This window comes from Chionomys nivalis, chromosome 3 (assembly GCF_950005125.1).
Source record: "Chionomys nivalis chromosome 3, mChiNiv1.1, whole genome shotgun sequence".
Lineage (NCBI taxonomy): Eukaryota > Metazoa > Chordata > Mammalia > Rodentia > Cricetidae > Chionomys > Chionomys nivalis.
In genome coordinates, this window is record NC_080088.1 from 92,676,290 (window position 1) to 92,704,281 (window position 27,992).

The window sequence follows — 27,992 nt, forward strand, 5'->3', positions numbered from 1 at the left end:
CGAACAAAGAGGCGGCGGGCGCGGGTGACCGAGAGGAGCCGAGCGGAGCCGAGCCGGGCCGAGCCGGGCCGAGCCGGGCCGGGCCAGGGCCCACGATAGCGGGCACAATGCGGGCAGCTGATCAGGCGTCGGCGGGTCCCTGAGCCCCGAGCACCGGGCAGCGAGAGAAGCCCGGCGCAGCGCCCGCGGCCGCCCGCCATGGCCGGGGTCAGCTACGCGGCGCCCTGGTGGGTGAACCTCCTGCACCGGCTGCCGCACTTCGACCTGCGGTGGGAGGCCACCAGCAGCCAGTTCCGGCCCGAGGACGCGGACTACCAGCAGGTGACGCGCGCCCCTGGGTGCGGGATCAGGAGTCCTGGGTCTTGGCCCCTCCCGAGGGATTGGAGCCTCCGCATCTCTATGTGGGGTCGTGGCCCTTTCCTTCTAGGGGGTCCCCTCTGGTCCTCTCCAGGGGTTAACGTCGAGCCCCCCCCCCCCCCTTTAGAAGGTGTTCAGTCCCTCCGTGTCACCAGGGCCTCCTATCTGGATTGGTGGAGCCGCCTCCCTCCCCTCATGGACCCCTTCGGATCCTATGGGTTCCTGCCAGGCTCGTCTCCATCCTTTGGGCGATCAGCTGCTCCCCAGCAGAGAGCCCCCGCTAGCCGAGGCTGGAACCCTGGGTTCAGGCAGAAGGGGATTCCTCACCTCTTCCCCCAGCTAGGGAATCCCAGTGCCAGGCTGTTGGTGGGTGAGTAACCTGGGCCATGGCCAGCCCTCTGTGGCTGCTAATGACCCCTTGCTTCATGGTCGGCCTGTGGGATGTACACAGGGTGTCCTGCGGTTGTGGGAAACCAGGGTGCCAGCAGTCTTTCAACCCAGGGTGGGAAATGAGGCCTGGCTTTAAGTGGGGGTGAAGTGGGCCTCAGTCTGGGCTGGGGGCCATGGGGCACTTGGCAGCCCTCTCCCTGCGAAGCCCTAAGCCTGGCATCTTGCCAAGTCCCAGCACCACCCCCACTTACTGAACCACTGTCATTTGAGTTCAGAGCAGGGGGACCATGCTGTGGGCTTTTCCTTCCCGCTCCGGATTCTAGAAACAGAGTAGTCAGCCACCTGGTCCCCCAGCACCTCAGAGGTGTCCCTGGACCACACAGCCTGGGAATCGTGCTCCTGGGACTGTGTCACATCTCTCTCTGCAGCCACCCTCATCCTATTGAGAAGTTCAGGGTGAGAGCACAGGGTTGCCCCTGCTCCCACTCGATGCCATCCTGAGCCCAGCTCCAACAGCTGTCGGCATTCCTAAGAGGAGGATGGAAGCAAGGGCTTAGACCAAGCTTGAGCCTGGAGAGGCAGCAAGGGGGAGGGAGATCTGAGCCCACCTGGGTATTTTTGGGGGAAGACAAGCCCTGGGCAGGGGTTGGGGAAACACATGTGCTTCTCTTACTGTGTGACGGTGTTGTCACCCTCCTTCCTAGAAGAACTGTATGAGCTATTCTTAGAAAGTTGCCTACTTAGGGTTTGCCTGATTGTCATTTCTGATAGTCCACCGACACCTGGGGCAACCTGTGTAGCATTTCCCGTGGTCAGTGGGCTGCCACCTGCTTCTGCTGCAGACTTGAACTTGCTGTTGCTTTGTTGGCACAGTTGTGATGGAGAGGGTGAGGGTCCAGTGCCTGCAGCCCTTAGGAATCTGAAGCCCAGGCCCTCAGCTCCTTGGGTCCTCAGCCCTATGGCCCTGGGTGAGCCTGGTCCTGCCTGCTTTTGCTCCTCTGCTCTGGGCTCCGCTGTGGGAGGCCTCTGACTCACTCTCCCTCCTGCCTCCTCTCCCAGGAGCAGAATTAGCCACTGAATAATTCACAGTGTGGAACCCAGCCTGGCTCCATCCCCCGCCGCCTCCGCTCCTAAAGTGGGGCTGTGGATATGCTTGGGGCCCCTGCCCTCTTTCAGCAGGTGTTTTAGGCAATTGCTCAGCCTCTCAGAGCTTCATCCCTTCATCCCAGAATGTGATGGTTGTCCAGGGTCACCTGTCGGGAGGAAGGCAGGAGTTCCCTTTCTGAGCGGGTGGGGGGGGGGGCAGTGGATTCTCACAGGCTCCATCACGTCTTCCCTGGGGAGGTGTTGCAAACTCTGTGGGTGGGGTTGTATATACACACGCATGTGGGGGTGGCCGTCCCGTCCCACTGTGTCTAGTGACCTCTCACCCATCTTGATCTGGAGTACCCTCTCCACTATCCACCCTGCCCATACCTGCACTGTGCCCCATTAGAGAAGGAAGCTTCTATGTCTCCCAGCGTGGGGATGCCAGGCCTGTCCTTTGCTCTCTTCTCCATTCATGGCCCACTGTCTGGAACTTGGTGGAACCCACAATTAGACTCCCAGTCTAGCCCCGTGTGGAGCTGCCTGTACTCGCCTCTTTCACACGGGGCTGTGTAGCTGTCTGAAGTGACAGAAGGGGCTCCTCCAGTCTCGTCTAGTTCTATGCTGGTTTTTCGCTAGACTGTCCCCAGGAGCTGCTGACTGCTCTCTTCTGGGATGAGGCCATCCCCAGCATGCCCCAGCTCCTCTACCCCCTTGCCTCACTGGGGTACTTAGAATTTAGATAGTCTGTGTGGGTAGGTTCCTGCAGGGAGGAACTGAAGGCCTAGCGGCAGACAGCACGGGACCCAGAGACTTTGGACCTGACATGATCCACAACCATCTTGTCCTGACTGAAGTCTTTGTTTTTTTTTTTTTTTTGTTTTTGTTTTTGTTTTTTTCGAGACAGGGTTTCTCTGTGGTTTTGGAGCCTGTCCTGGAACTAGCTCTTATAGACCAGGCTGGTCTCGAACTCACAGAGATCCGCCTGCCTCTGCCTCCCGAGTGCTGGGATTAAAGGCGTGTGCCACCACCGCCCGGCCTGACTGAAGTCTTGATTTTCATTTGGGCCTGTCCTGGTGGCCTGCAGTCCCTAAGTTTGGGCATCAGGCCCCTCTCCGAGTAGATTATTGACACCTCGGTACAGCCTGCTGACCTCATTCTGGTGTGGGGGGAAATAGCTGTTTTCTTGTCCTCCATCAGCCCTCGTGACCCAGCATGACCCTGCTGCCTCAGGTACAGGGTCAAATTCACACTCTTTGCTTCCAGTCTTTGCTGTCTTAGTTCGAGGCAGGCCAGGAACTGTTTGCTGACGGAGAACTGTTATGAGTAGGAATGGGATCAAGAGCAGGAGCTGGCTGTAAGGCTTGGTGGTCTGGGAGGGCCCCCTGAAGCCGTTATTACCTAGCCTGCCATGGAAACTGCCAGCCAAGGCTTGGAACTCACCAGCTTCTCTCCAGCTCACTGTACTCCGGCCCAGGCCTGGTATACAGTGGGCCAGCGGCGCTCTGGCCATTCATGTAGTTGGTAGCACTTGGCCTGCTGTTTGGCCGGCATGTGGGACCATTTCCCATCAGACTTAAGGGAAGTCAGCCATAGTGATACAGACCTGTTAGCCCAGCTGCTCGCCAGGATGAAAGTTCAAGGCTAGCCTGGCTTGCAGAATGAGTTCAAAACCAGCAATTGAGTTGATATTTTCTCTTAGAAAAGCGGGTGGGAGTAGAGAATGCACTCAGTGGTAGCGTGCTTGCCTAGCATGTGCAGGGCTCTGGGATTGAGCTATAGCAGCATCGACTAGGAGGGAGGGACCCAGGTGGTATAGTTAAGGTTTGCGAAAGGGTCTTAAAGGGTGGAAACCTAGTAGGCAAAGGTATGAGGCAGAGAAACCAGGTATACTATCTGCCTGCGTGGCACAGGGAAATATGCTGCCTAGGAGTGCTGGCCATCCTGTGTCACAGACTAGTTTCTAGGCTCCAGCTGAATGTCCCTCAGGACCGGGAATCTGCCCTCAGTGCTTGCAGGCAGTTCATAAGAGTTGGGCCTCTCAATGTACAAGGTCAGCGGCATGGTTGGCAGCTTGGCTGTGTCCTCTGGGCAGGGCTGGGTTCATTGTCATCCTCCCGACAACTCAGGAAATGAGCTCTGTCTGAAAAAGCAGCCTTATCGCCTGTTTCCAGCTTATACAGACAGCGCACGTCTGTGGGACACTCGGGTGTGTATGGGGGGTGGCCATGTGAAGACAAAGGAGCCACCCAGCTGGAGTCTGTCCATGCACTTGCATTTTTGGTATGATGCCACTTGAAACCAGAGTTGTATTGCATACTGCCATGTCACGTTCGTTCATCCTTTCCTTCCTTCCTTTCTTTTCACCCCCCCCCCCCCCAGCGTGCTCGAGCTCAGACTCAGGGCCTCCTGCACGCTAGGCAAGTAGTCTGCCACTGAACCACACCCCAAGCTTTGTCTCCTTTTTTTTAATTGTTTGCTTTGTTTTTGAATCGTGTATATGTGTGCTGTGTGATATGTATGTATATGGTATGTATGTGTGTATGTTCACTGTGTGTGTACATTCCTGTATGTGATTGCAGGCATGTATGTACCATGGTGAGCATATGACGATCAGAGGGACAACCTTAGATGCCAGCCCTTGCCTTGGACCGTGTTTGAAGTAGGGTCTCTTGGTGGCCAGCAAGTTTCTGGGGATTCTCCTGTCCTTGCCTCTCATCTCACCATACACAGGAGTGCACAGTACCACATTCAGCTTCCTATTGGTTCTGGATATCTGAACTCAGAGCCGGCTCACATAAGGGCTGGCCTTGAACCCAGCATGTTAAGGATGATCTGGTCTCCACTGCATCCATACCCCTGGTCTGCGTGGTGTAGTAGATAGAAACCAGGGCTTCGTGCCTTCCAGGCAAGGGTTCTCCCAGCTGAGCCATGCCCCCAGCCTTTGTTGCCTGCCTGAACTTAGATACTGCATACTTTAGACATGGCCACTCATGTGCTTCTGGGTGCTTCCCCAGCGTTTAATGGTGCTGGCCAGAATTTTGAAGTTGCAAGGAGAGGAGGCCAAATACAAACCCCTTCTACCATGACCACCCTCCTCCCTCCCCCTTCCCGGTTTAGATCTAGATGGAGGCTTCCAGAGCAACCCCTGGGTGGGATATGATGGTACAAGGAGCAAGGGCCCTAGGCTGGGAAAGGCAGGTAAGTCCCTGCCAGGCCCAGCTGGCTGTGCATGTTTGTGCATTATGACCAACACTGAATCCCAGGGAAGAATCATGGACCAAGTCTGAATCAGTACAGCCAGGAGATGCTGAGACTGACTCTGGACCATAACATCCACTCTACTGGGGGTGGATCCTAGGGCCTCACTGCTAGGACCTGGAAAATGCTATGCCACTGTATCGGGCCCTGGTGTTCAGCCATGCAATGACTGCCGCATTAGGAGCCTCAGAATGACAAGATCAGCCCCAGGGACATGAGACTATGAATCTCTGGTCATGCAGTCCTCGGCCCTGCAGAAGTCCCAAGAAGAAGGGAGTCTTTAAGGTTTGTGCAGCTGGGCAGCGGTGGCGCAGTGCACGCCTTTAACCCCAAGCACTTGGGAGGCAGAGGCAGGTGGATCTCTGTGAGATCAAGGGCGGTCTGGTCTACAAAGTGAGTTCTGGGGCAACTAGATCTGTTACATGGAGAAACTCTTAAAAAACAAACAAATAAACAAAAAAGAAGGCTTCTGCTAGCCAGGAGGTGGTGGCATATGGTTTTAATCTCAGCACTTGGGAAACAGAGGCAGGCAAAACTCTGTGAATTCGAGGTCATCCTGGTCTACAGAGTCCTAAGACAGCCAAGGGCACCCAAAAACCCTGTCTCAGAGTGGAGGAAGGGCTTCTGCTCTTGAGGTATGGTGGCACATGTCTGAACCTATAGTCCTAGCACTTGGAAGGCCGAGGCAGGACTACCATGAATTTGAGACCAGTGTGGCTACATACCCTGTCTCAAAATCAAGCAAATGGGCCAATGAGATGGTTCAGTGGGGTAAAGCGCTTGTTGCACAAGCCTGAAGACCTGAACTCAGTCCCCAGACCCCATGTGAAGGGGAAGAAAAGAACCCTCTGACTTCCGTGTGTGTATAGTAGCATATATGCCTCCCCCACACATGGTCAGTTTAAATAGAATGATCAAATTAAAACAGCAAATCGTGCTGAGGCTGTAGCTCAGTTGGTAGCAGGTTTGCCCAGCCTGTACAAAGTTCAGCACCACAGAAACCAGGGTAGTGATGCACACCTGGAATCCCAGCCCTTGGAGGTGAAGGCAAAGGGTCAGGAATTCAAGACCACCCTCCCCTACATAGGGAGTTCGAGGCCAGCCTGGGCTACATGTGACCCTGTCTCCAAACAACCACAGAAATCAAACCCAAAGGCTCCTGAGTAGAAGTCGGGGTCAGACGTCCCCAAGGCCATTCTGAGCTTTTTCCGAGGATGCCCACCTCCCTCTGGCTTCCCGCTGGACTTGCAAGTGGCATACCTGCCATCCTTTCCCCTTCCTCTCCCCTCTCCGTCAGGGACCCTGTCTCACCTGATGTGGCACCCTGCTACCAGGGCCCATGCCAGTTTATCTAGCCACTTCTTGGAGCTCTCTCTCGATCATGTTCTGGGGAGCTGTGCACTTTGTTGCCCTGACCCCTGGACGGCAGCTGCCTCACTGAAGGGCTTATATTGTTCTTTCCTGCAGCTGTCGGCTGTTTTCTAGCCCTTCTCCTAGTAGTCCCCTTTAGGCAGAGGCCTTTGGACTAGACACATGGATTAGGGCTCCTGGCTTCTCCCTGTGGACCCAGGTTTGGAGCAGTAGTGGTTCCGCTCTGCATCAACCCCTCACCCGCAGGCAGTTCTGCCTAGGCTTAAAAAAGGGACCTTGCTATGTAGTCAGGGCCTTGGGGTCAGGGATATGGGAAGTAAGTACCTCATGTGGTCACCAAGGGATTGGACATGTGACCATAGAGGCCAGACCATACTGGACTTGAAGTCCCTTCTATAGTCCTGTCAAACTGGGGGTGCACATGTCCCTTATTGGTTTCTGATGTTGGTCTGGGTTGGGTGGCTGCTGCAGCCAGAACTGAGAAGCTCTGATGGTAGCTGTGTCGCAGGGCTGGGAGCCACTTGTCCTACTAGAAATGGAGATGGAACCACTTCCTGGAGGGTTCCCTGAGATGAGGGTCGAGGAGGGGCCTGTCAGCTTATCTGAGCAGATTCCTCCAGAATGAGGCCAAAGGGACACTAGTGTACGACTACCCAGCTGTGGTGTCTCGGCTTCAGACCTCAGGGTGGGGAGACAGTGGTAGTAAGTTGGGCCCCCACTCTCCCCTTACCCTGGCTTCCGCTATCCCGCAGCCATCCGCTACACTCTGTCTAGGCCCTGCCACGAACTCACTGTCATGGAATTTGTGAAACCCAAGCCTGGCCTGGTGGAAAATCTGTTTTTAATTTCTGGCCGGCATCACTGGTTCCTCAGCCCAGTGTGTTGGGGGTGGGGGCGTCCGTGGTCATGCAGCCAGCTCAGCACCCTGGCAGCCCATCCAGGACCCCCAGATCCCCACTGCAGGGGTGAGAGTGGGCTTCCTGGCCAGCACTAGATGTCTAGAGGCACAGATAAATTCCTGCTCGGTGATCTGGGGACCCCCAAGCCTCAGACTCGGGGAACCAGGCCTGCGGCTTATACATGCTGAGCCAGCCGTATGCATGCTCAGCTAGTTGCGTGTCCCTCGTGATCCCGAGGCATGGCTCAGCCTGGTGGGCCCTCCCCTTTCCTTACTCTGGCCCAAGATGCCTGTGGAGTCTTAGCCTAACCCAGCCAGCTTTCTGGACAACCCTCCTCCCCCATATGTGGTCTCTTCCTCTGGCAGATGGAGGGTTCCCATTAGAAGCTTTCTGTACTAGGAAGGGGGGGGTGTCCTGCTTCCCTGCCTTCTCTTACCCATACTGTGCATGTTTCAACCCTGTGCCCTGAATTCCTTTTTGCTCCCTGATCCCGTCCTGGTCTCTAGATCACAAAGCCATCTTTGAGCCCTGGCTTTCCTAGGTGCCCAGCCAGAAGCCTGTGACCCCACAATGGCAGTCTGAGACCTATTTCTACTTAAGATTCCCAAGGCCACTGAACTGTGCTGCTGGGGGTCCTTGGAGCCCTCTGGTGACCCAGAAGGAATGCACTCTAGGCCTACATCCTGATTATCTTAGGTCCACTCGGTGACTTATCCCTCCTTGGAGAAAGCTGTTGCAACGCTGTGGTGACTCTTCCCTACTCCGAGTAGGCAAATGGGACCCTGGTAGCCCATTTCTATCCAGAAAAGTAGATGTTACTGGGTCCGTGCACTCCCTCTAGACGACTACCCAGATGCTTCTGGCCTTTTGCATGTGTGAGAGCTCACAGGTATTTACATCCTGGGGAGCTGGGACAGTCACAATAGGAGGTCACTGGGAGCTGGAAAGGAGGGTGCTGTCCCTACCTACCTTAACCAAGAGACTGGTTCCTGCAGCCCACACTGTGGCCAGGAGCTTAGGACAGGGATGGGTGCCTGCCTCACCCGCCTGAGCCTCTACATCACTTTTACCATAGCCGGAAAATTCCATGTGGTCAGAGCCTAGATGCTGAGTGGCATTTCCCATTATCATCCTCAATGGCCTGTGGGCAGTGGTGGCTGCTCTGCCAGTGAATACATTGGCCTGGTGCCCCCACAGAAGCATATCCTGGGGATCTGGCCTCAGAGACTAGGAGGAGGCCATGCTGTCTCAGCCGGCTGTCCCACAGGGCCTCAAGGTGTCTATGCTGACATGCTTTTTCTCAGTGTAAATTGGAGGGTGTTATCCCTTCCATTCCTGGAGCTGGGAAAGAGTCTACTGGCTGCCCCTGGCCTCAGCACTCATTACAGTTGGCCCCATCTGGGAGGAATAGATGGAGCCAGAAAGTTCCCCCGGCCTCTTGGAATTCGGGGAATGGAGATCTCAATTTATCCCTCTATGGTTGAACACATTCTCTGAGTTGATTGGATAGTCTCCCCTTAGCTTTCAGTAGCGATGTTAGTGTCGTTCCTGCCCCATCCGTGAGCTTGGCAACACCTTCCAGCCGTCCACTGACAATATGTAAGCAGACCCAAGGCACGAAAGGTAGAAACATGTTCAGAAAGGGCTTCCTAGAGAAGGCCAGACCAGGGTGGAATCAGGGAGAACATGGACAGATGGGTATGAACCCTTGGCTGCCCTAAGAGTAAGAAATTGAGAATGCTAGACACCTGCTGTGATTGTCACTACTTCACGGGATTTGGGATTTGGGGTGACACCCTTTCTTTGAGCCCCAGGGTACCAGTTTTGGGTGATGGGTTTCTTAAGGCTCTCTCTCCTAACTGGAACTCACTATATAGCCTAGGCTGGCCTCAGACTCACAGAGATCCGACTGCTCTGCCCCCCAGTGCTGGGATTAAAGCCGTACACACCCATAAGAGCATAAATGCCCTGGGGCTCACGAAGCCACACCTGTTGGCACTGGTGTGTGTGGGTGCAGCTGTGAGCAGATGTATGGACACAGGGCCTGAATGTGGATGAGGGTGTGTGCTTTCCCTGGCTTTCCCCCCACACCCGTCTGAGGACATGTCGATTTTCCTAGGGGCTCCCCACAAAGGTGGAGCTCAAAGCCTTTATTCCCAAGTCTGTATTTCCCCGGGGACTCCACAGACTCAGTTTCACACATTGGCCCTGGCTGGTCTTCACTACAGATGGCCTGACTCCCTGCCCATCTTTTTTCTTTTCTTTTTCTTTTTTTCTTTATGTGTTGTACATGTGTGTCTTGTACACCCATGTTACATGCCATGGTGTACATGTGGAGGTCAGAGAACAACTTGCTTGTAGGAGTTAGTTCTCGCCTTCCACCATGTGGCTCTCGAGAATCGAACTTGGGTCTTCAGACTTGATGGCAAGAGCCTCTGCCTGCTGAGCCATCTCACAAGCCAGCGTTCAGCTATTCATGGCCCGTCTCCTTCCCTTCAGTAAGCTTAGTGCCAAGATCACCTCCCTGTACAGGGGCTGTTGCCAGCTGGGTCCCTGTATGTCCCTGGCATCTTGTGGCATTTTGTAAGTGAGCATCAGCCCTCTGCAACACAGTAGTGCCATTTGTGAGAAGAATTGCCACCCCCACCCCAGATCCTGCCATGATTGGAACTTATAAACCTGTTTTCTCTTCTAGCAAATGGGAGGATGTGGTCCTAGCATCAACCAAGTAATACTGGGTGCACAGGCCCGCCCTGGCCACAGAGCCAAAGCCTGGTGCCTGCCATGTGTCTGGGACCCATCCCTAACTGCTCTCCAGTGAGAAAATGTACATTCTAGATGTATGGCCCAAATTGGGACTAGTTGACATGGGAAGCCCTAGGTTGGCCCTGTTCATGGAAATGCAAGTATCTTTGGCTCCCAGGGAGAGAGTGGTCAGTTGCTCTCACAGGCTTGTTTAGCCCTTTGCCTCTGACTTGTGACGAGGGAACCTGCAGTGGGTTGGCACCTTTGGCCCAGGCCTAGGTGTAACAGGCGACAACAGATTCAGATGAAAGCCAGGGGACATTGTAGCTCAAGTGTGCTGGTGATTACTCATGGCCACTATGTGAGAACGCTGTGACTGGCCTGTGCCCTGTATAGGTGTGTCCTAGGCTCTGTCTGCATTGCCTGCTGCAAACTGGCATGCTCCTGTCCCCACCTCCCTGTGTACTCCTGGGCCAGCCGTCCTGGGCTTTGGAGGCCTTTCTGATGTAAGCACTAGGGCTCACAGGGTAGCTCTGGCACCCCTACTGCACCTATTCCCCTCTGTGCAGGGATGGTGGGCCTATACCGTACACTGCAGAAACAGTAAGATGCCTGTGTCTGGTGCCTCGCAGCACTCAGACTGCTGGGTAGCTCCAGGGTACAAGGTAGAGGGACAGGGTGGGGGATGGGTTGTAGCATCAAGGTGGAGCTGGCCTTTCCCTGAGTTTTTTCTGCACTATGCTACAAGCAGAGGTCCCCTCTCCAGTGGCCCATCAGCCTCCAGGGTAGCGTCATGGCTCTGGATTACAGAAATCTAGTTCTTGGCCCTCATTGACTGGACGTGCAGGCAGCACCTTCATGGCCAGATGGAAAGTGCGGAGGCCTGCCTCCAGGTGTGGGAGCCAGCTGGCTTCTGGGAGGGCAGGGAACGCCATCCTTTTGCTGCTTGGCAACTGTCTCCTGGGAAATGGCCCACTGGGTGCCAGGGTTGTTGATGGAGCAGCCTGTGGTCCCAAGGCGCGGGGGGGGGGGGGGGTGCAGGCAAAGGGTTGTTCTGCCTCTCTAGCTCCTCAGGCATTGACCCCAAGGATGGTGCACCTGTCCCAGGGCCATCAGCAATCCCTCCCTGACTGAGGAGGAGCAGAGGTTGGGATGGGGCCAGGAGAAGCGCAGAATCAGGGAGCCTGGGGACAGTCTGAGTAGCGGCAGAAAAAGTAACTCTTCAGCATCCTTCCGCTGCCCCATTGACCAGTAACTGACGCTGAACAACACCCTGCTTCCGTACCCTGCACAGGAAGTGAGCTGAGACCACATTTCCTGTCATGTGGCTCCTAAGAGAATGCATGGTTACTAGCCTGTCCTTTCTATTTCTCTTGACACATGAGGGAGGGGGCATATTCCCCAGAGTACTACTAAAGAGAGTCAGGGGCGTTCTCTCCTTCCACCGTGAGAGTCCTGGGGTTGAACTCACGGTGTCTGCCTTGGTAGCAGGCACTTTTATCTGTTGAGCCATCTCACAGACCCAGCTTTTTGTTGTTGTTGTTGTTGTTACTGTTTTTAAATTATGTATTTTTGTTTTATGTGCATGGGTATTTTGCACCACGGGTGTGCCTCATACCCTCAGAGGCCAGGAGAGGGCAGCAGGTCACCTTTCAGTAGTGTTTCAGACAACTGTGAGCTGACCTGTGGGTGCAGGGTATGGAACCCTGCTACCTGGGAAGAGCAGTCAGTGCTCTTGGCCACTGAGAGCCATCTCTGCAGCTCCACCTTTTTGTTGTTGTTGTTGTTCTTTTTTTAAGACATGGTTTTTCTGTGTAGCTTTGGAGCCTGCCCTGGAACTCGCCCTGTAGATCAGGCTGGCCTTGAACTCACAGGTTCATGCTGGCCTTGAACCCCCTGCCTCTGCCTCCAGAGGGCTGGAATTAAAATCATGTGTCACTACTGCCTGGCTTTTTTGTTTTGTTTTGTTTTTTTGAAATAGAGTTCTGTCGTGTATTCCATAGCTTTGAACTCACTGTATAGCTGGGGCTGGATGCCACCTCACAGCAATTCTCCTGCTTCAGCTTCCCAAATTCTGGGGTCACAGGAATGTGCCACCCAACACATGGCTTCCGAAGTTTCTTTACTGGAGAAAGCATGTGGTCAGGCAAACTTAAAAAAAAATGCAGAGCCATTGGGAAGAAGGGCTGACATGGGAACTGTGCCCTAGCCCCACACCCTCCAACGCCTTTCTGTCTACCCACACACACACAGGCGCTACTGCTGCTGGGGGCGGCCGCCCTGGCCTGCTTGGCCCTCGACCTTCTTTTCCTGCTCTTCTATTCCTTCTGGTTATGCTGCCGGCGGCGGAAGACAGACGAACACCTGGAAGCCGACTGTTGCTGCACAGCCTGGTGCGTCATCATCGCCACGTTGGTCTGCAGGTGAGCAGGAGAGGACCGACCCAAGCCTGTGACTGTTCAGGAGGGAGGGGCTGGAGGCGGGGTCGTTTGGGGGTGTGGTTAGGGAGGCTAGAGAATGGGGCGGGGAAGTCTGGGCAGGACCGGAAGAAAAAGGTGGGATCCAGGGCCTAAAGGATAGAGGGTAGGTTGAAGAGGGTGAGGGGTAGGGGCAAGGAGCTGGGGGCCGGTGGGAAGGTTTGGCTGCAAGCCCTGCATCTGATGGCTCTACCTCTCCCAGTGCGGGCATCGCCGTGGGATTCTATGGCAACGGGGAGACCAGCGATGGTGTTCATCGAGCCACTTACTCGCTCCGCCATGCCAACCGCACAGTGGCAGGGGTCCAGGACCGCGTGAGTGACTGGCTGGGGAGCGTCCTGTCTGCTCTAGAACCTTCTGTGTGCATGTGGGATGATCTGCTCCGCACCTGGCTCCGGTTCATATTGCTCCCCTCACAGGTGTGGGATACCGCTGCAGCCCTGAACCGCACAGCAGAGCCCAACCTACAGACCCTGGAGCGGCAGCTGGCCGGGCGACAGGAGCCACTGCGGGCCGTGCAGCGGCTGCAGAGCCTTCTGGGGACACTGTTGGGCTACACTGCTGCCATCCCCTTTTGGAGGAACCCCGGAGTATCACTGGAGGTGCTGGCTGAACAGGTGGACCTCTATGACTGGTACAGGTGAGCCAGGTGGGGTGGATCCTTCCCCCTGGGCAGAGCATCACCCTCTGGGACCACTTTGTACCTAGTGCCCGAGGTTGCCAGCCATAGCAGGAATCCCTGTGGGAGGTGGTGCCGTCTTTTTCAAGAACTGACATCAAGTCAGACACAGTGGTGGCCGAGGCAAAGGGGCTGGGAGCACCAGGCTAGCCTGGGCTAAATGGCAAGACCCTGACCCAGAAGACTAAGTCCTGGGCTGTTTGCTCAGCCATTATCCGTGCCTGGCCCACACCTGTGTGTGTCCACAGGTGGCTGGGGTACCTGGGCCTGCTGTTGCTTGATGTCATCATCTGCCTCCTGGTGCTGGTGGGCCTCATCCGTAGCTCCAAGGGTATCTTGGTTGGGTGAGTCAAAGGGGAAGATGGGTCCTATGGGCCCACGGATGGAGTGATGGTGTGGGATAACATAACCCTGTCTCCTTCTGTCAGTGAGACCCACGAGGCTCTGGCCATGAGCATCTGCTAAGGGCAGCCTTCCTTCCAGAGATGCCATACTGCTGTGACCAGTGCCATGAGCCACTTGCCTGTGTATAGTTTTTAGCTACGCCCCTCCGCAGGAGAGTTTCCACAGGGTTTACGTATAGCTACTCTGGTGGGGGACACCAGGCAAACTTGACTGGGTCCCAGCCCAGCTCAGCTTCTTACCGTGTCGGCCACTTTGAGCAGCTGACCTATCGAGGCCAAACCCGTCTCCTCTGAAAGACAAAGATGTCAACTCGCCAATGGGGTGGCTGCGGGGTGATGTCACTGTCCCACCTGAGCAGCCGCCTTTCAGTTACTGTGTGGGTCTGGCACTGTGGAGCCCCCATGACCCTCCAGCCCCTGTACCTCCAAGGATGAACAGATGAACCTGCGGGGGCTGAGGGTCAGATGGTGGTGCTGAAGTGGGAAGCGGAGCCAGAACCAGGGCCCTCTTCAGTGTGTGTGATGCAGCCAAGGCGCTCTAAGAGAGGGGATGGCGGGGCTGAGGCCCTCAAGAGCAAGCGATACGTGGACCCTGGGGAAAGTGTGCAGGCTAATAGGCAGACCTGCGGCTGGGTGATGTGTGGACGAGCAGGGAGCCCTGTGTGGCCGGAGCAGGCCTGAGGGAGGGAAGAGCCAGCCATGCCTAGGAATGGGCGTCATTGGCATACTCGGAGGGGTTGACGCGATCAAGGCTCATGTAGACAGGATGTATGAGACCTAGGGTGCCACAGGGTCCCCTTCCCGAGCCTAGGTTGCTGTCACTTGTCCCCAGCCGTGCACTCACAGGGCGAGTCTATCCCTGCTGGGAGGAGCCTTGTGCAGGTCCTGGGCCTTGAGTGACTGAGACCAGGTCACGGGAAGACTCAACTGTCTTGTGTGGGTCAGACAGACCGCCCAGGCTCAGGCCCTGGGGGCCTGGCATTTTGTGCTGCAGCTGTGTGTGTGGTATGTCTCCTACCCCCTATTCCCAGCCTGACGGGCCTTCTTTGCCCCAAGGGTCTGCTTGCTGGGTGTCTTGGCCCTGGTCATCAGCTGGGGTGCACTGGGCTTGGAGCTGGCCGTGTCTGTGGTGAGTGGCAGGGGGACCAGGAATCCCCATCTAATGGGCTTTGGTTGGGAGGAAAAAGCCATACTTCTGTCCCCTGTCATCTTGCCCTGGTTCACACAGACCCATGCTCCTTATATCCCACTCTGCCTCTCTGAACTAAGGGGAGACCCTGGGGGGGTGAAGAACAAAATCTCCCTGAGAACTCTGGGTGGTCATGGCTTGCTTCTGAGGTCCATCTTGGTCACCTGCCCTTTCATGCCTCACCCATTTCAGGGCTCCAGCGACTTCTGCGTAGACCCTGACACCTTTGTGACCAAGATGGTGGAGGAGCACTCAGTGCTGAGTGGGGGTGAGTCTGTAGCCATGTGTGGGACTGGACTGAGGCGTCCCTACCCATACAAGTCTTTGACCTTAGGCAGGCATGGTACAGGCCAGGAAGCTGGTGTTCCAGGCTGCTTCCAAGTTGGCAGCCAGGGGGATAGACACCTGCTCGGGAGCCGGCAACTCTGGTGGATGCCTGAGGCGGAAGCCCCAGCCATGTTCGTGAGGCCACTAATTGGGAACAGAGAGTGGGAAGCCAGGAGGCTGCGGCACAGCTGGGAGTATAGGCTTTCTTGTGGTGGAAGAGAGAGAGTACCAAGACACGTGATAATCCCGTACTCGGCAGGTTGGAGTACTAGGAGCTTGAGTTGCTGGCCAACCTGGTGAAACTGTCTCAAAAACACAAAAATACAAACAAAAGCTTCCCAAGGCTGCTGACTGACATGTAGGGCAAAGGAAGGGGAAGCTGTCAGAGAGCCACAGGCCCCAGACAGTGGAGGCAATGGAGGCTTGAGCAGGTGGAAGTGGGCAGGGATGCTCCTCAAGGTGGGACCAACAGGACTTCCTGGTACGCTGGATACAGGAAGAAACTGAGGAGCCGTCCCTGGTCTTACAGCCCCTGCGCGCCTAGAAACCAAATGAAACATAGAACCTAAGGCTGAGGGTGGGTGCTGGCATAGAGACCCCACTCTGCCCACTGTCACTGCTTCAGAGCAGGAAAACCCACCCCTGAGTGTCCTGCACCCTTCAGGGGCCCACTCTGAGGACAGGATCTTGGCTCAGCCACAGTCTCCCTGGAGGTCACTGCTCAGCCTCACACACAAGCACAAGCATTTTGAATTCATGTACATGCAAGTATGCGCACGCACAGGGATACAAACATGCATCATTTGCAAGCACTGGTGCATGTAGACACCCAGACGCAGGCAGGCACACTTGAGGACAATGTGAATGCATGTACTTGCGTGCAGACACAGACAGGACTGTCCTCAGCACCTCCTCCCTCTTTTCACAGACATCTTGCAATACTACTTGGCTTGCTCGCCCCGTGCCACCAACCCCTTCCAACAGGTGAGAGCCAGACTGGTCCTGGGTGGCCAAGGCCAGAGACACAGGTGCGGGAAGAGGCGGAAAGGGCCATGAGCTTGTCCTCTAAGCCCACATAGTCGAAGCTACTGGTCCCTTAGGCTCTGTGCAAACTCACATTGGAGGATGTTAATCTTTCGCCCCATCCTTGTAGTGACCTATTTAATGTGGATCCTTGAGGTGCCTTTCGTTCTTTGGGGTTCCCTCAGCAGGGACAGGCTAGCTGACTGGCAAATGTAGACAGATATGGGAGGAGCCCTGGGAGCACTTCTGTAAAATGCCACCTGTTCAGAGGTCTCAGTGGTGGCATTTGAAGAGTTTGGCAGCTCCAACTAGCCATACCCTGTACCCACTACTTGTCCCCCAGTGGGGTGAGAGTACCCTTTGCATCCTGAAGACACACCTCCATTGACGGTGCTTTACTTTGCTCTCTGGAGTGGGCGGAGGGTTTTGTTACCACCTCAGGGGTATGTATCATCCCCTGTGTGGGCACCTTCAGGGAGAAGGGCTGACCTGTAGCCTACAGGGTGGAGTCAGGCATAACTGGCTGACGTGGGGCCTTGGGGATCACTGGGGTGGGAGGACTGGTGTGGGAGAGCAGCAGGCAGCTGCTGGATTCCACACTTCTCTGTGGAGCAGAAGCTGTCGGGAAGCCACAAAGCTCTGGTGGAAATGCAGGGTGTCGTGGCCGAGCTGCTGAGGAGTGTCCCGAAGGAGCACCCAGCCACCAAGGTGAGGGGCTGTGGGCAGCGGTGGCCCTGACGAACAGAAACTTGAGGGTCTTGATTGTTCCCCTTCTGTTCCCATAGCCTTTAACCCTCCTTCCTTTACCCTCCACCCCCTTTTCCTGGGCATTGCTCATGGGTTTATAAAATATCTGGGAGGCTGAGGTGGCTCAGAATGTAAGGGTCTCTACCACCAAACATGGCAACCTGAGTCCAATCCCTGAGACCCACATGGTGGACGAGGGAAGTGACTCCTACAAGCTGTCCTCTGACCTCAGTTTGTTCACTGTGGCATGCTTGTGCACACACACGCATGCACACACACACACATGCACACACACACCAAATAAAATGTTTTTGTTCTTTATAACTAAAAAGTAATACAAGCTTGGCGTAGTGACACGCCTGTGATCATAGGACCCAGGAGGCTGAGGCGAGATCTTGAATTCTAGGCTAACCTGGGCTACATGGCCAAACCCTGTCTCAAAAATGCAAGGCCTGGCTGGGTGTGGTGACATATACCTGACTTTCAGTACTAGGGAAGTAAGAGTCTGGAGGATCAGGAGTTCAAACTCCTCCTCTGCTCCGTAGGGAGTGAGAGTCCTGCCTGAACTGCAGTGATCCCACAGGTCTCTAGGTAAGCCGGAGGGAGGGCTTAGTGACCAAGAACTTGGCAGGCACATGCAAGGAATTCCTAGGTTCCATCCCAGCACTGCAAAAAGGAAATGAGAAAAAAATCTCTCTCCAAACTGACTTTCTAGGAATTTGGGTTGGACCTTTAGCCCACAATTTGGGGACTCAGTCCGTCATACCAGGTTCTGTGTTCCCGATACAAGCTCCAATCCGTTAATAATGTTCCACAGCCAGATGAGGTGACACTTTCCTTTAGTCCCAGCATTCAAGAGGCGGCCTGCATGTACTTCTGGGGTGGTGGGTTTGCAAGCTTGTCTACCACAACCAACCTAAAATCTGACTTTTGTAAAATTTATTTTTAATTCCATTTTATGTAATGGGTGTTTTGCCTGCATGAGTGTCTGGTACTTGTGTAGGTCAGAGAAGGACATCAGATCCCTGGGAACTGGAGTCACAGACAGTTGTGAGCCACTGTGTAGGCGTTGAAACTCCAACCTGGGTCTTCTGAAAGAGCAGCCGATGCTCTTAACTGCTGAGCCATTCCTTCTGCCCCCTAACATATGTTTTAAGAGCAGAACGAGGCCCAGTCAGGGACACATAGTGAGTCAGGTTCTCCCACAACTCTGAAGGATATCCAGCCAGGTGTGGTAGCGCATACCCCTAACCCAGCCCTGAAGAGGTTGAGGCAGGAGGATTGTGAGTTTGAGGCCATCTTACAGTATGTAGCAAGACTCTTGACAAGAAAATTAATTTAAATTAAATCTATCTTAGCAGTGACTGCATTGGACAGGTATCTGTGGGTTCACTGGTCCCTGTGTTTCCAAGACACAGAACCCAGGCTTGCCATTTTTTCTGAAGACCCTCAGGGGCTGGCATGGAGTCGGGATTCAGGGGATGGGCTCTGTGGCTAGTTGTAAGATGGAAGGAGACTGGGGGCTCCATGGCTCATTTGGGTCTTCCCAGTTATCCTGACATCAAGTGTTGTGTCCACCCCAGGATCCCTTGCTCCGAGTCCAGGAGGTGCTAAACGGCACGGAGGTGAATCTCCAGCACCTCACTGCCCTGGTGGACTGCCGGAGCTTGCACCTGGTGAGGCCGCTGGGCATCCGGGGGCGGGGCAGAGGGGAGCCACCAGAAAGAGATTTATGGTCCCTGGGTTGATGGCTGGCCCTCTACACTGCCTTGTATAAGGAACATCCAGTGTGCATAGCAAGTTTATCTCACCGCTTGTCCCCAATTCTCTCCCTGTCCTTGGCGTCGTGTCCCATTCTTCCGGCTCAGGACTATGTGCAGGCACTGACAGGCTTCTGCTACGATGGTGTTGAGGGCCTCATCTACCTGGCCCTCTTCTCCTTCGTCACGGCCCTCATGTTCAGCTCCATCGTCTGCAGCGTTCCGCACACCTGGCAACAGAAGAGGTGAGGCTTTCCCTGGAGTCCTGGAATTTGGCCCTTCTGGACACTTTGTCCTGTCTCCAGCGGTGAGAGACATACACTTCCTCAGCTCTTACTGCTTCCCAGGCCTCTGAGGCATGTTGGGGGCTGCCTGCTGTTCCAGGAGCCTGTGCTAATGATTGGAGCAGTGATTGCAGCCGAAATTCCGTCCAGTGCAGGCGGGTCAGAACCAGGCTCTCCTGCCCCCTTGTGTTCACTTCATGCCCTACTCCGTGAAGACTACATCAGACTGTGTCTTCTGTGGTCCCAGGGACAGATGTGCACAGCTGTGGGTGGTGAGGACTTGGCTCCTGTAGGAGGATGTTCAGGTGGCCATATCCTGCTGGGGATCCAGATGGGGCCGTTGTGTCCTTATCTTTGGATCCAGGAGTCCTCACGGCTCCTGTCTCGGTCTCCTCAGCCTGGGACTAGATTGAGGAGACATGGCTTCCTAGCCCTTTCAGCTCCTTCTCCTGGGGCCACGATGCTGATTGTGGTCCAGCTGAGATGGCAAGTATGTCGGCTCAGGTTTGTCCCCTGTGCCTGTGCTGTTATTCTGCTCCCTTTCCCTCTAAGTGTGATGGAGATAGTGGTGATAAAGCAGGCGATGATGGCTGGGAGAAGTGGCGCACGCCTTTAGTCCCAGCACTTGGGAAGCAAAGGCAAGTGGATCTCTGTGAGTTCGAGGCCAACCTGGTCTACAGAGAGAATCAGTTCCAGAACTGCCAGGGCTATAAAGAGAGACTTGTCTCAAAACAAAAAAAGGGGGCGGGGAGGGTGTGATGATGGTGGGGATGATGAGGATGAGTGGTTTGTGGTGGCGATGAAAATGGCGGTGATGTTTGAGGTGGTGCTGGGAATGGTGGTGGTAGAATCATGGTGATGCGATCCTGCTGCTCATGATAATAAAGGTGGTTACGATAATGGCGGTAATGATTCCGAAGATCACAGCAGTGACAGTGGCAATGGTGGCATTCATGACAGTGGTACCGGTCGTGGTATTGATGACAGCCTGGTGCTGGCGGTGGTAATAATGAAGATGGTGATGGTTGTAATGGTGGCAGTGATGGTGATTTTGGTGGGGATGGTGGCGGTACTGATGGTGCTGGTGACGGGGATGGCTGATATTAGCGGTGATGATGGTGACAATCGTGATTCTAGCGATGGTTGCAGTTGTGATGTAGTTCTGGTGATGGGGATGTTGGGAGCAGTGGTAGAAGTCACAGTGACAGTGAGTTGTGGTAGCTGTGGTTGTGATGGTAGCAATGGTGGTGATGATGGCGGTGGTGATTCTGGTGACAACAGAGGTAACGATGGTGGCGATAGTGATGGTGCTGAGGATGTGCTGGTGGCTCTAGCAGTAGTGACGGTGGTTGATGGTAGTGCTGATGGCAGTGGTAACATACGAGGAGACTGGAGGAGAGTAGCCACGAGCCATGGACCTTCATGCTTGTTCAGGTCCTGACTCTACTTTTGGTTGCTGTGTGACTGAACAGGTCACCACATTGCTGTTGTCAAAGTGAGCTCTAAGAGGTCACATGTTGTGGAGCCCGAGTGATGGCTCAGGGTGAAGAGTGCACACTGCTCTCCCATGGGACCCAAGTATAGTTCCCAGCACATACGCTGGGCAGCTAACAATTGTTTGAAGTCCAGTTCCAAGGGAGCCAGTGCCCTCTTCTGGTCTCCACAGGCACCTGCACTCAGGTGCACAAACCCTCTTCTCATACAAGTACACAGAATTAAAAATAAAATAGGGGCTGGAGAGATGGCTCAGCGGTTAAGAGCACTGACTGCTCTTCCAGAGGACCTGGTTCAATCAGCATCCACTTGGTGGCTCTCAACTGTCTGTAACTCCAATTCCAGAGGATCTGACACCCTCACACAGACATACATGCAGGCAAAACACCAATGCACACAAAATAAGTAATTAAAAAGAAAAACTTAGGTGTGGTGGCACAATTTAATCTCAGCATTTGGGAGGCAGAGGTAGGCAAATTTCTGTGAGTTCAAGGCCAGCCTGGTCTACAAAGGGAGTTTCAGGACAACCAGGGTTATACAGAAAAGCTTTGACTCTAAAAAAATAAAAAATAATTCTCTCTCTCTCCTTTTTTTTTGGGGGGGGGTTTGGTTTTTAGTTTTGGTTTTTCGAGTGTGCGCCATCACACCCAGCTAATAATTCTTGTTTTAAAGAACACTTACCGAGGGCCAGGTGAGAGCTATGCGTGAGGTCCTGCGGACTCAGCCATGGTCACACCAGACGCTCACACTGTCCCACCTCTGAGTGCTTCCCACACGGTGGCCTCGCCTTGCAGTCCATGTGGAATAGGAGCACAGGGCTGCTACAGAACAACCGAAGTCTGTCCCACAGCCAGTAACGGAGCAGAGGGTGGGAAGCCAGAAGGGAGCAGGGCAGGTTACCTCAGGCCTCCCAAGGTTGAGAACAAGCCCCACAAAGCCAAAAGAGGACCCCATAACTCAGGGAACGATGCATCTCAGAGGACAGATTGAGCAGCCCGCGGCCCTGCCACAATCAGCACCTCAGAGTAAGCACACTGAGCCTGTGCCACTGTCCCTCCCTGCAGAGGCCCAGATGAGGATGGAGAAGAGGACAATGCTCCGGGGCCACGGCAGGCACACGACAGCCTTTACCGAGTGCACATGCCCAGTTTGTACAGCTGCGGTAGCAGCTACGGCAGTGAGGCCAGCATCCCAGCCGCCGCCCACACCGTCAGCAATGCGCCAGTCACTGAGTACATGTGAGTTGTGACGGCTGGGAACAGGCAGAGGTAGGGCCGGGGATGGTGTGCTTACGCAACTGGGGAGCCTGTGGACTATTGGGCTGTAAGAGGGGATGGGGAGGTGGGGTGCAGGGCCTGTACAGCTGCAGGAAAAGGGGTGGGGGGCATTCTCACCAAGGCTGGGTAGCCAGGGCTTCAGGTGGAATGGCTTGAGGTGGCCACAGGGCCAGGTGGAAGGTGTGTGCCTTTGTGGTAGGCAGGTAACCTGGTGGGAGATGGGTTCTGACTGCCGGGGAAGCCAGCGTGCATGGAGGACTGTTCTGAGCTTGACACTATACAAAGTTAGCATGGGCAGAGCTGGCCAGGCACAGGACCTATCTGGCTCTGAGGTGGTCACACTTGTAATCCCATCACTCAGTTGGTAGGGGCAGGAAGATCGGGAATTCAAGGTTATCCTTGGCTACATAGCAAGTTCGAGGCCAGCCTGGGCTACACGAGACCCTATCTAAAACAAAACAACAAAAAGATGGGCCATTTTCCCCAGAGTAAGGACCATATGGCCCATGACCATTCACATGCTCTCTCTCCCCTTCCACTCAGGAGCCAGAATGCCAATTTCCAGAATCCCCGCTGTGAGAACACCCCCCTCATTGGGCGCGAGTCCCCACCGCCCTCAGTAAGTCTCAGGGCAGGAGGGTGGGTGGGGAGATTCTCCGGCTTGAGGGCTCTACAGTCTGTCGCCATGGTACCCTGGTGTTGTCTCTCACAGGCTGCCTGGGCTCTTGAGAAAGCTGTGGGCCTGTAATACCAGGGCCTAAACAAATCGGACTGGGTGGGTCCTCCAGCTCTTGGCACTCTTGAGGGGCCTGGGGGTTAGCGTGGGCAATCTTGGGGTCCTGCTACCTAGCAGTCAGCCCTTGGTTCTTTCTTGAGATAAGCAGGTGGCCAGCAGGACCCCAGTACTCTCTTCCCATCTTTCCCCTGGGCTTCCCAAAGCCTTGGCAAGGCAGCTCCATCATTAGAGCCCTGTTTCTTCCCTCCTTCCGTCCTCCACCCACCCCTCCATCCCTTCCTCCATCTCTCTCTCCTCCCTTCTCTTTCCTTTCTTCCATTTGTCTCTTCCCTCCCTCCCCCGTCTCTCCCTCTCTTCTCCCTAAGCATCCACCCATGTCTCAGCCCCAGCCTGTTCTAACCCAGACCTGATGCCTCTTCCAAGCCCCAGGAGTGAGCTATAGACAAAAGAATCAGGGTGGATTTGGTGTCAAAGAGTGGGTGCTGTTGGAAATGTGGGGGCCCCTGGGGCTCCCCTGAGGACGGGGCTGTGAGGACAGGCTCTAAGAGGCTGAAGGCTGCCTTGTTTTAGGAACATCTGCAGTGTCTTCCACAACACCACAATGTTCCCTAGCACAGGGCTGGGCCAGGGTGCCAAGGACCTGGACCAGGAACTGTCAGGTCTCTGTGTCACACTCGACTGCCCTCACCCTTGCCCTCTGGTCTTGTGGTCCACTTGGGGCCGGCCACGCCTGGCGTTGAGGACACCCCTCTCTCTCTCTTTCTCCTGCATCCCTCCCACCCTGGGCCCTCCTAGCGCTACCTGGCTGCCCTGGACTCTGGCAGCCATGCAGGCTGGCAATTTAAACCCATGGACAGCGCCCGAACACTGTGGTAGCTGTACCCTCAAAGAGTGACAGGTACTGACCCGCCCAGCCCCCCACCCCGCACGGCTGCCCGCCTGTACCTCCATGCCTTGCACCCTCTGCTCACCACTGTTCCCCATCCACTGTTCGGGGGACCAGAGGCCTCTGAAGTGGTCCTGAGCCCACTGCTATCACAGTGAACCCCCATTCCAGGCTTGACTCTACTGTCATCAGCTGCAGGTGGCCCAGCCCATCTTGTCACTTCTACCCAGACCCTCTGTGCATCTGACCTTGGATGCAGAGCTGGGTCCCTGGGTATGTGGTCCTGCATGCTGGCCCATGCACACAGGTATACAGGTGTGCTCACGTGGGTATGAACCTCTGTCCCTGTCCCAATGCCTGCTTGGGCTCCTCCAGGTCTCTGGGCTACCGTCTTCCGTCCCATCCCAACCTCCTGTCCCTTGTCACTGCTGCATGTCCATGGAATGACATGGCTCTGGGGCCCCTGCTGCTCCCACCCCTGCTCCACTGTCGCTGCTCGCGACCTTAACCTAGAATGTTTCAAGGAAGCACTCAGGTCCCCAGGAGCATTGTCCCTCTCATCTGGGGACTGTGAAGCCAGCCTGTGCTCTTTAGGGTGGGTGGGAGTCAGCCTGCTCGGCCTTCTGAGCAGTGGTGACCTTTGTCCCTGATACAGGCATGCAAACCCTTTGCACACTGCCTGGCATTGGCACATCCTCTGTGTGCGTGCACACACACACATACACACACACACACACGTACACCCTACACAGATGCACTACCCAAACCTTTATACCTGTGCTACTGTTAGGGTGGCCAAGTTGAGCAGACTGTAATATGTAGAACCAGCCGTTCACCTCCATCTCAAGTCACACATCTGGAGGAGTTAGTGTCCCCATCTGAGGGGTGTGCAGAGTCACTCTAGCCTGACACTCCCCTTTCCTGGGAGCAATGGGGTTGAATGGCTGGGGGCGGGGAGGCTTAAGCCTCCTGACTCCAGTGGACTCGCCAGCTGTAGGCTGTGGCCTAGCTTCATACAGACCTGCTCTGGGAGACCTTGTCTTGGCCCAGGGCAGAGCTCTAAAGCAGTGGCGTAGAGATGGGGTCTGTGTGGCCTTCAGGTTCTTGGCATGTATGATGCAATTAGGGCCTTTGAAGTAGCAAGTATCTAACTGGGGCTCTAGGAGTGGCTTAGTGACAATAAGGGACTGAATGTACTTAATTGGGAAAGGGAGCTTGCCTCTGTGGCCCAGCCTGGGTTATAGAGGCTAGCCTCCATCCTTCCCTAATCTGTACCCAGTCCTTGGTCCTGGCCCTGGGCCAGCAGCTCTTACCGTAGGATTCTGCCAACCACGCACTGCACTGCTGTGTTCTGCCCCCCAAGGGTCGGCTGTGGCTCACCCTGCCAAGGCCCACATGAATGAGGCTCCTGGCTGCTCAGTCCTGCCCAGAAGCCCGCTGACCCTGCTCCTCCTCCCTCTCTCCTCTAGTACACCTCCAGCATGAGAGCCAAATACCTCGCCACGAGCCAGCCTCGCCCCGACTCCAGCGGCAGCGGGCACTAGACCGCAAACCGGCCAGCCATCTGCCCCCACGTGCCAATTGCCCCACCCTTCCTATGCCAGCACTGCTGCTTCTACCCTGCCGGACCCTCTGCAAGCTACACCAGACCAGCCCTAGGCACATCTGAAGCCCCGCCCCCACTGTCCCCACCCTGCAGGAGGCATGTAAGTGCCCAGCATGAGCTCTGGGCCAGCCTGAGAAGTGAGACTTGTGGGCACTCACCTGGACAGACACTGCCACCAGCAACCCGACCCCGCCTGCCTCCAATCTCCCTTTGTCCCTCTGTCCTCTTGGGCTCTCTGAGCCCTGCTCTCTGCCAGGTGCTTCCACCCCCCATGTTCCTTCCGCAGGTGACCCTCCATGCTGTCCCCTGCACTCTGGGAGCTCCCTCCCCTCCAGCTACACCGAACCTTTCCTGGCATTGCCCTGGCCCCTGACCCCTCTGAGGATCGTTTCTCCATTCGTAGGCAGTGGAAGCCCCTGTGCCTGGTGCCCACCTGCTCGTCACTGAGTGGCCCCTTCACACACGCCCGTCTTTGCGACATCCAGCACCTGCCTTCTTTTTCCCACCCGACTTACTTGGCCCTTCCTGTCACTTCTGAGCTGCCTCCAGGGTGGGGCTCTTCCTGCACCTTCTACTCCCATGGTTCTCTCCCTCAGCGCCCAGACAGCTCTCCCCAGACAGCAGTGCCACACAGAGCCCAGATCACTCCCTGGCCCCTCAGTGCTGGCCGCCTTCTTGGTGCCAAACCCTCCTTCCCATTCATCCCGAAGAGTGGCAGCTTCATCCGTTGGTTTTTGCACGGACCGCATTTATCATCTCCAGGGCAGTCTGGGGCGTAGGAGAAGCAGGACACTGCCCACTCCCCTTCCCTCTCAGTTCCATTCTTGCCCAGGACGAGCGGCAGCGCCCTCTGGAGCCTTGAGGGCTGGACTTGAGATGGCTGTGAATGCGCCCCCAGCCTCATGTTGGGTTTAACCACTAACCTCACTCTCAGCTGCCATGGGCACTCCTGGCTGACCTGAGCCAGCAAGCATGACCTAAGTCTAGCCTGGAGCTAGGGCTAGAGTCGTCATTTCTTTGTGGGGTGCTGCCAGGGAGGGGGCCAGACCCACAGGCAACTCAAGGGCCTCGAGACCCCTCCCCAGGCAGGTGCTGCCCCAGGAGGAGCGTGTCCCAGGAACTGTGGACTGAAGCCCGTTTGACCTCAGTCCCCACCCTGGAACACTGCTCCCCTAAGGTGCTTTTGGCTTTACTGTGTGATGTTTGCTGTGCTTCCTGCTGTGAGGAGCCGGATCAGCTCTCAGATCAGGACCTGGAGCCTCTACCCTAGCCCAGCCAGCCAGTGGGAGCTCTGGCCTGTGGGGTAGGCAGCTATAGGGCTTGGAGCAAGCAGCATATGTAGGTAACCAAGGCTGGGGCCCCGTGGCAGGAGGTGGTTTACAGACCTGTGGTCCTCCGGGAGCAAACCTGGCAGCTACAGATCCCAGAACCCCAGGCTTCAGCTCTCCCCAGAGGGGAGAGCTCTGCATTCCCTTCCTTCCAACAACCCCTTTCATTGTGCTGGTGTCTGGGACCAAAAGGAGTCGGCAGAGGACTCGCTGGGCCTAGGGTCCAAGTCTGGCCGTCTGTAGCTCCTGAGCATGAGAAAACCTCAGTGGAGGGGACCCTGCCTTTGGCCCCAACTGGGCTGGTGCCAGGAATCTACAGGGCCATGGAGGGCCAGGGAGGCCCAGCTGTGGTCAGTCTGCCCATTGTAAGTGTGTTCCTGGCCTCAGGTTCTGAGGGAGGCATGGGGCACCCCCGCGTGGGTGCCTGGGTGTGCCCTGGGGCCTCTCAGAAGCACAAATGCTGCCCCCTGGCCGTGAGCTGGCCACAAGGTGAATGTATATAGCATGAGAGGCGGGCACTGCCCGGATGTGGCTGTGAACTTGTGCTGTCTTGGGAGTCCTGACCGTCGTGTGCGTGCGTGCCCCTATCTGTGACTCTTCACTCACCGAGGCTGAAGAAAGGAAACAAGGGGGTTCCTACCCTGACCTCCATGGAGGAGATGGCTCCTGCCACTGTGGTTTTTGTTTTGTTTTCTGACTTTTGGGGTGCCACTTGTCTCCTCAATCCCTCTAGCCCCTCCAGGGGTGAACAGTCCAGTGCCAGCTGCCTGGAACTGGTCCCCACTCACTTTTACCCCAGGGGATCCTACAGCTCTGGTGGGTAACAAGGAAGGCTGAGTCACCAAACCAGACCCAGGTCCCTAACTAAGCCAGGAGGGATCTGGCTGGGACAGCAACGCTGATAGGACTGATGGCCACCATGCCCCACAAACACACTGACTTCTGTGAGATAGAGCTTAAGTCGCAGATCTTGGCTTGGAACAACTCCAAACCATCCCCTCAGTGCCCGCCCACCCACCCCCCCTCTCTCACTATGCAATTCCTGGCCCCGTCCCAATGCCTGCCCTACCCAGGTCCCAGCTCTGCCCAGCCCAGAAGGTGGTTAGCTCCTGGGCTAAAGGTGACCAGGGTCTCTTGTTTGTTTCGAATCATAATGATGGTGTGCCATGCCCTTCCTCATCTATATGAGTTTGTGAAATTTGCCTCCCAGTTACTGTCCCCCTGCCTGCATCTGCCCCCAGTGGACAATGTCATCTGAATTGAGCCAGCCCCAAGTTACCCCCCAGCCTCTGTAGGACCATGGCTGTGTGTTACTGTTGCTGTGTTTTTGTTTTTTTTAAAACCGGGTTTGGGGTTCGATTTTTATTTCTTTGGGGAACTTTATTTTTCTTGGAAATAACTAAAGTTCTTGTCCATGTAATTTCTGTGATCTCTATTCAGCTTGGGTTTCATGTTTTAAAATAAACAATTTTAAGAAAAACGGGTCTGACTTTCCTGAACTGCCTTAGAGGATCCAGAGCCATAGGCTGTAACACAGGGTGACTGCCTGCAGCTCAGGCTAGGGACACAGGGCTCCTGAGTGAGGTCTGTGGGGAACCAACCACATTTAGTACAGCCAGGACTTACTGGCTGGGAGGGAGCCATAGAGAGTGGCACCATCTAACCT

The 27,992-nt window shown here is 55.4% G+C and overlaps 1 protein-coding gene across 2 annotated transcripts; it reads left to right on the plus strand.

Annotated features, from left to right (window-relative positions):
• Positions 1-27,978, plus strand: Ttyh3 (tweety family member 3). 2 transcript variants are annotated; one of them, XM_057764302.1, is made up of 15 exons: positions 1-321; positions 12,363-12,532; positions 12,789-12,900; positions 13,006-13,226; positions 13,514-13,609; positions 14,726-14,798; positions 15,051-15,126; positions 16,114-16,169; positions 16,824-16,916; positions 18,539-18,631; positions 18,824-18,960; positions 21,558-21,731; positions 22,314-22,389; positions 23,302-23,404; positions 24,862-27,978. In XM_057764302.1, exons 1-14 carry the CDS (start codon positions 199-201, stop codon positions 23,380-23,382), a joined length of 1,581 nt encoding a protein of 526 aa, XP_057620285.1. In that variant the 5' UTR covers positions 1-198; the 3' UTR covers positions 23,383-23,404; positions 24,862-27,978. The 2 variants fall into 2 exon arrangements, with proteins under 2 accessions (XP_057620285.1, XP_057620286.1); XM_057764303.1 differs by lacking the exon at positions 23,302-23,404 and having other exon boundaries at positions 24,862-27,897.
• The last annotated feature ends 14 nt before the right edge of the window (positions 27,979-27,992 follow it).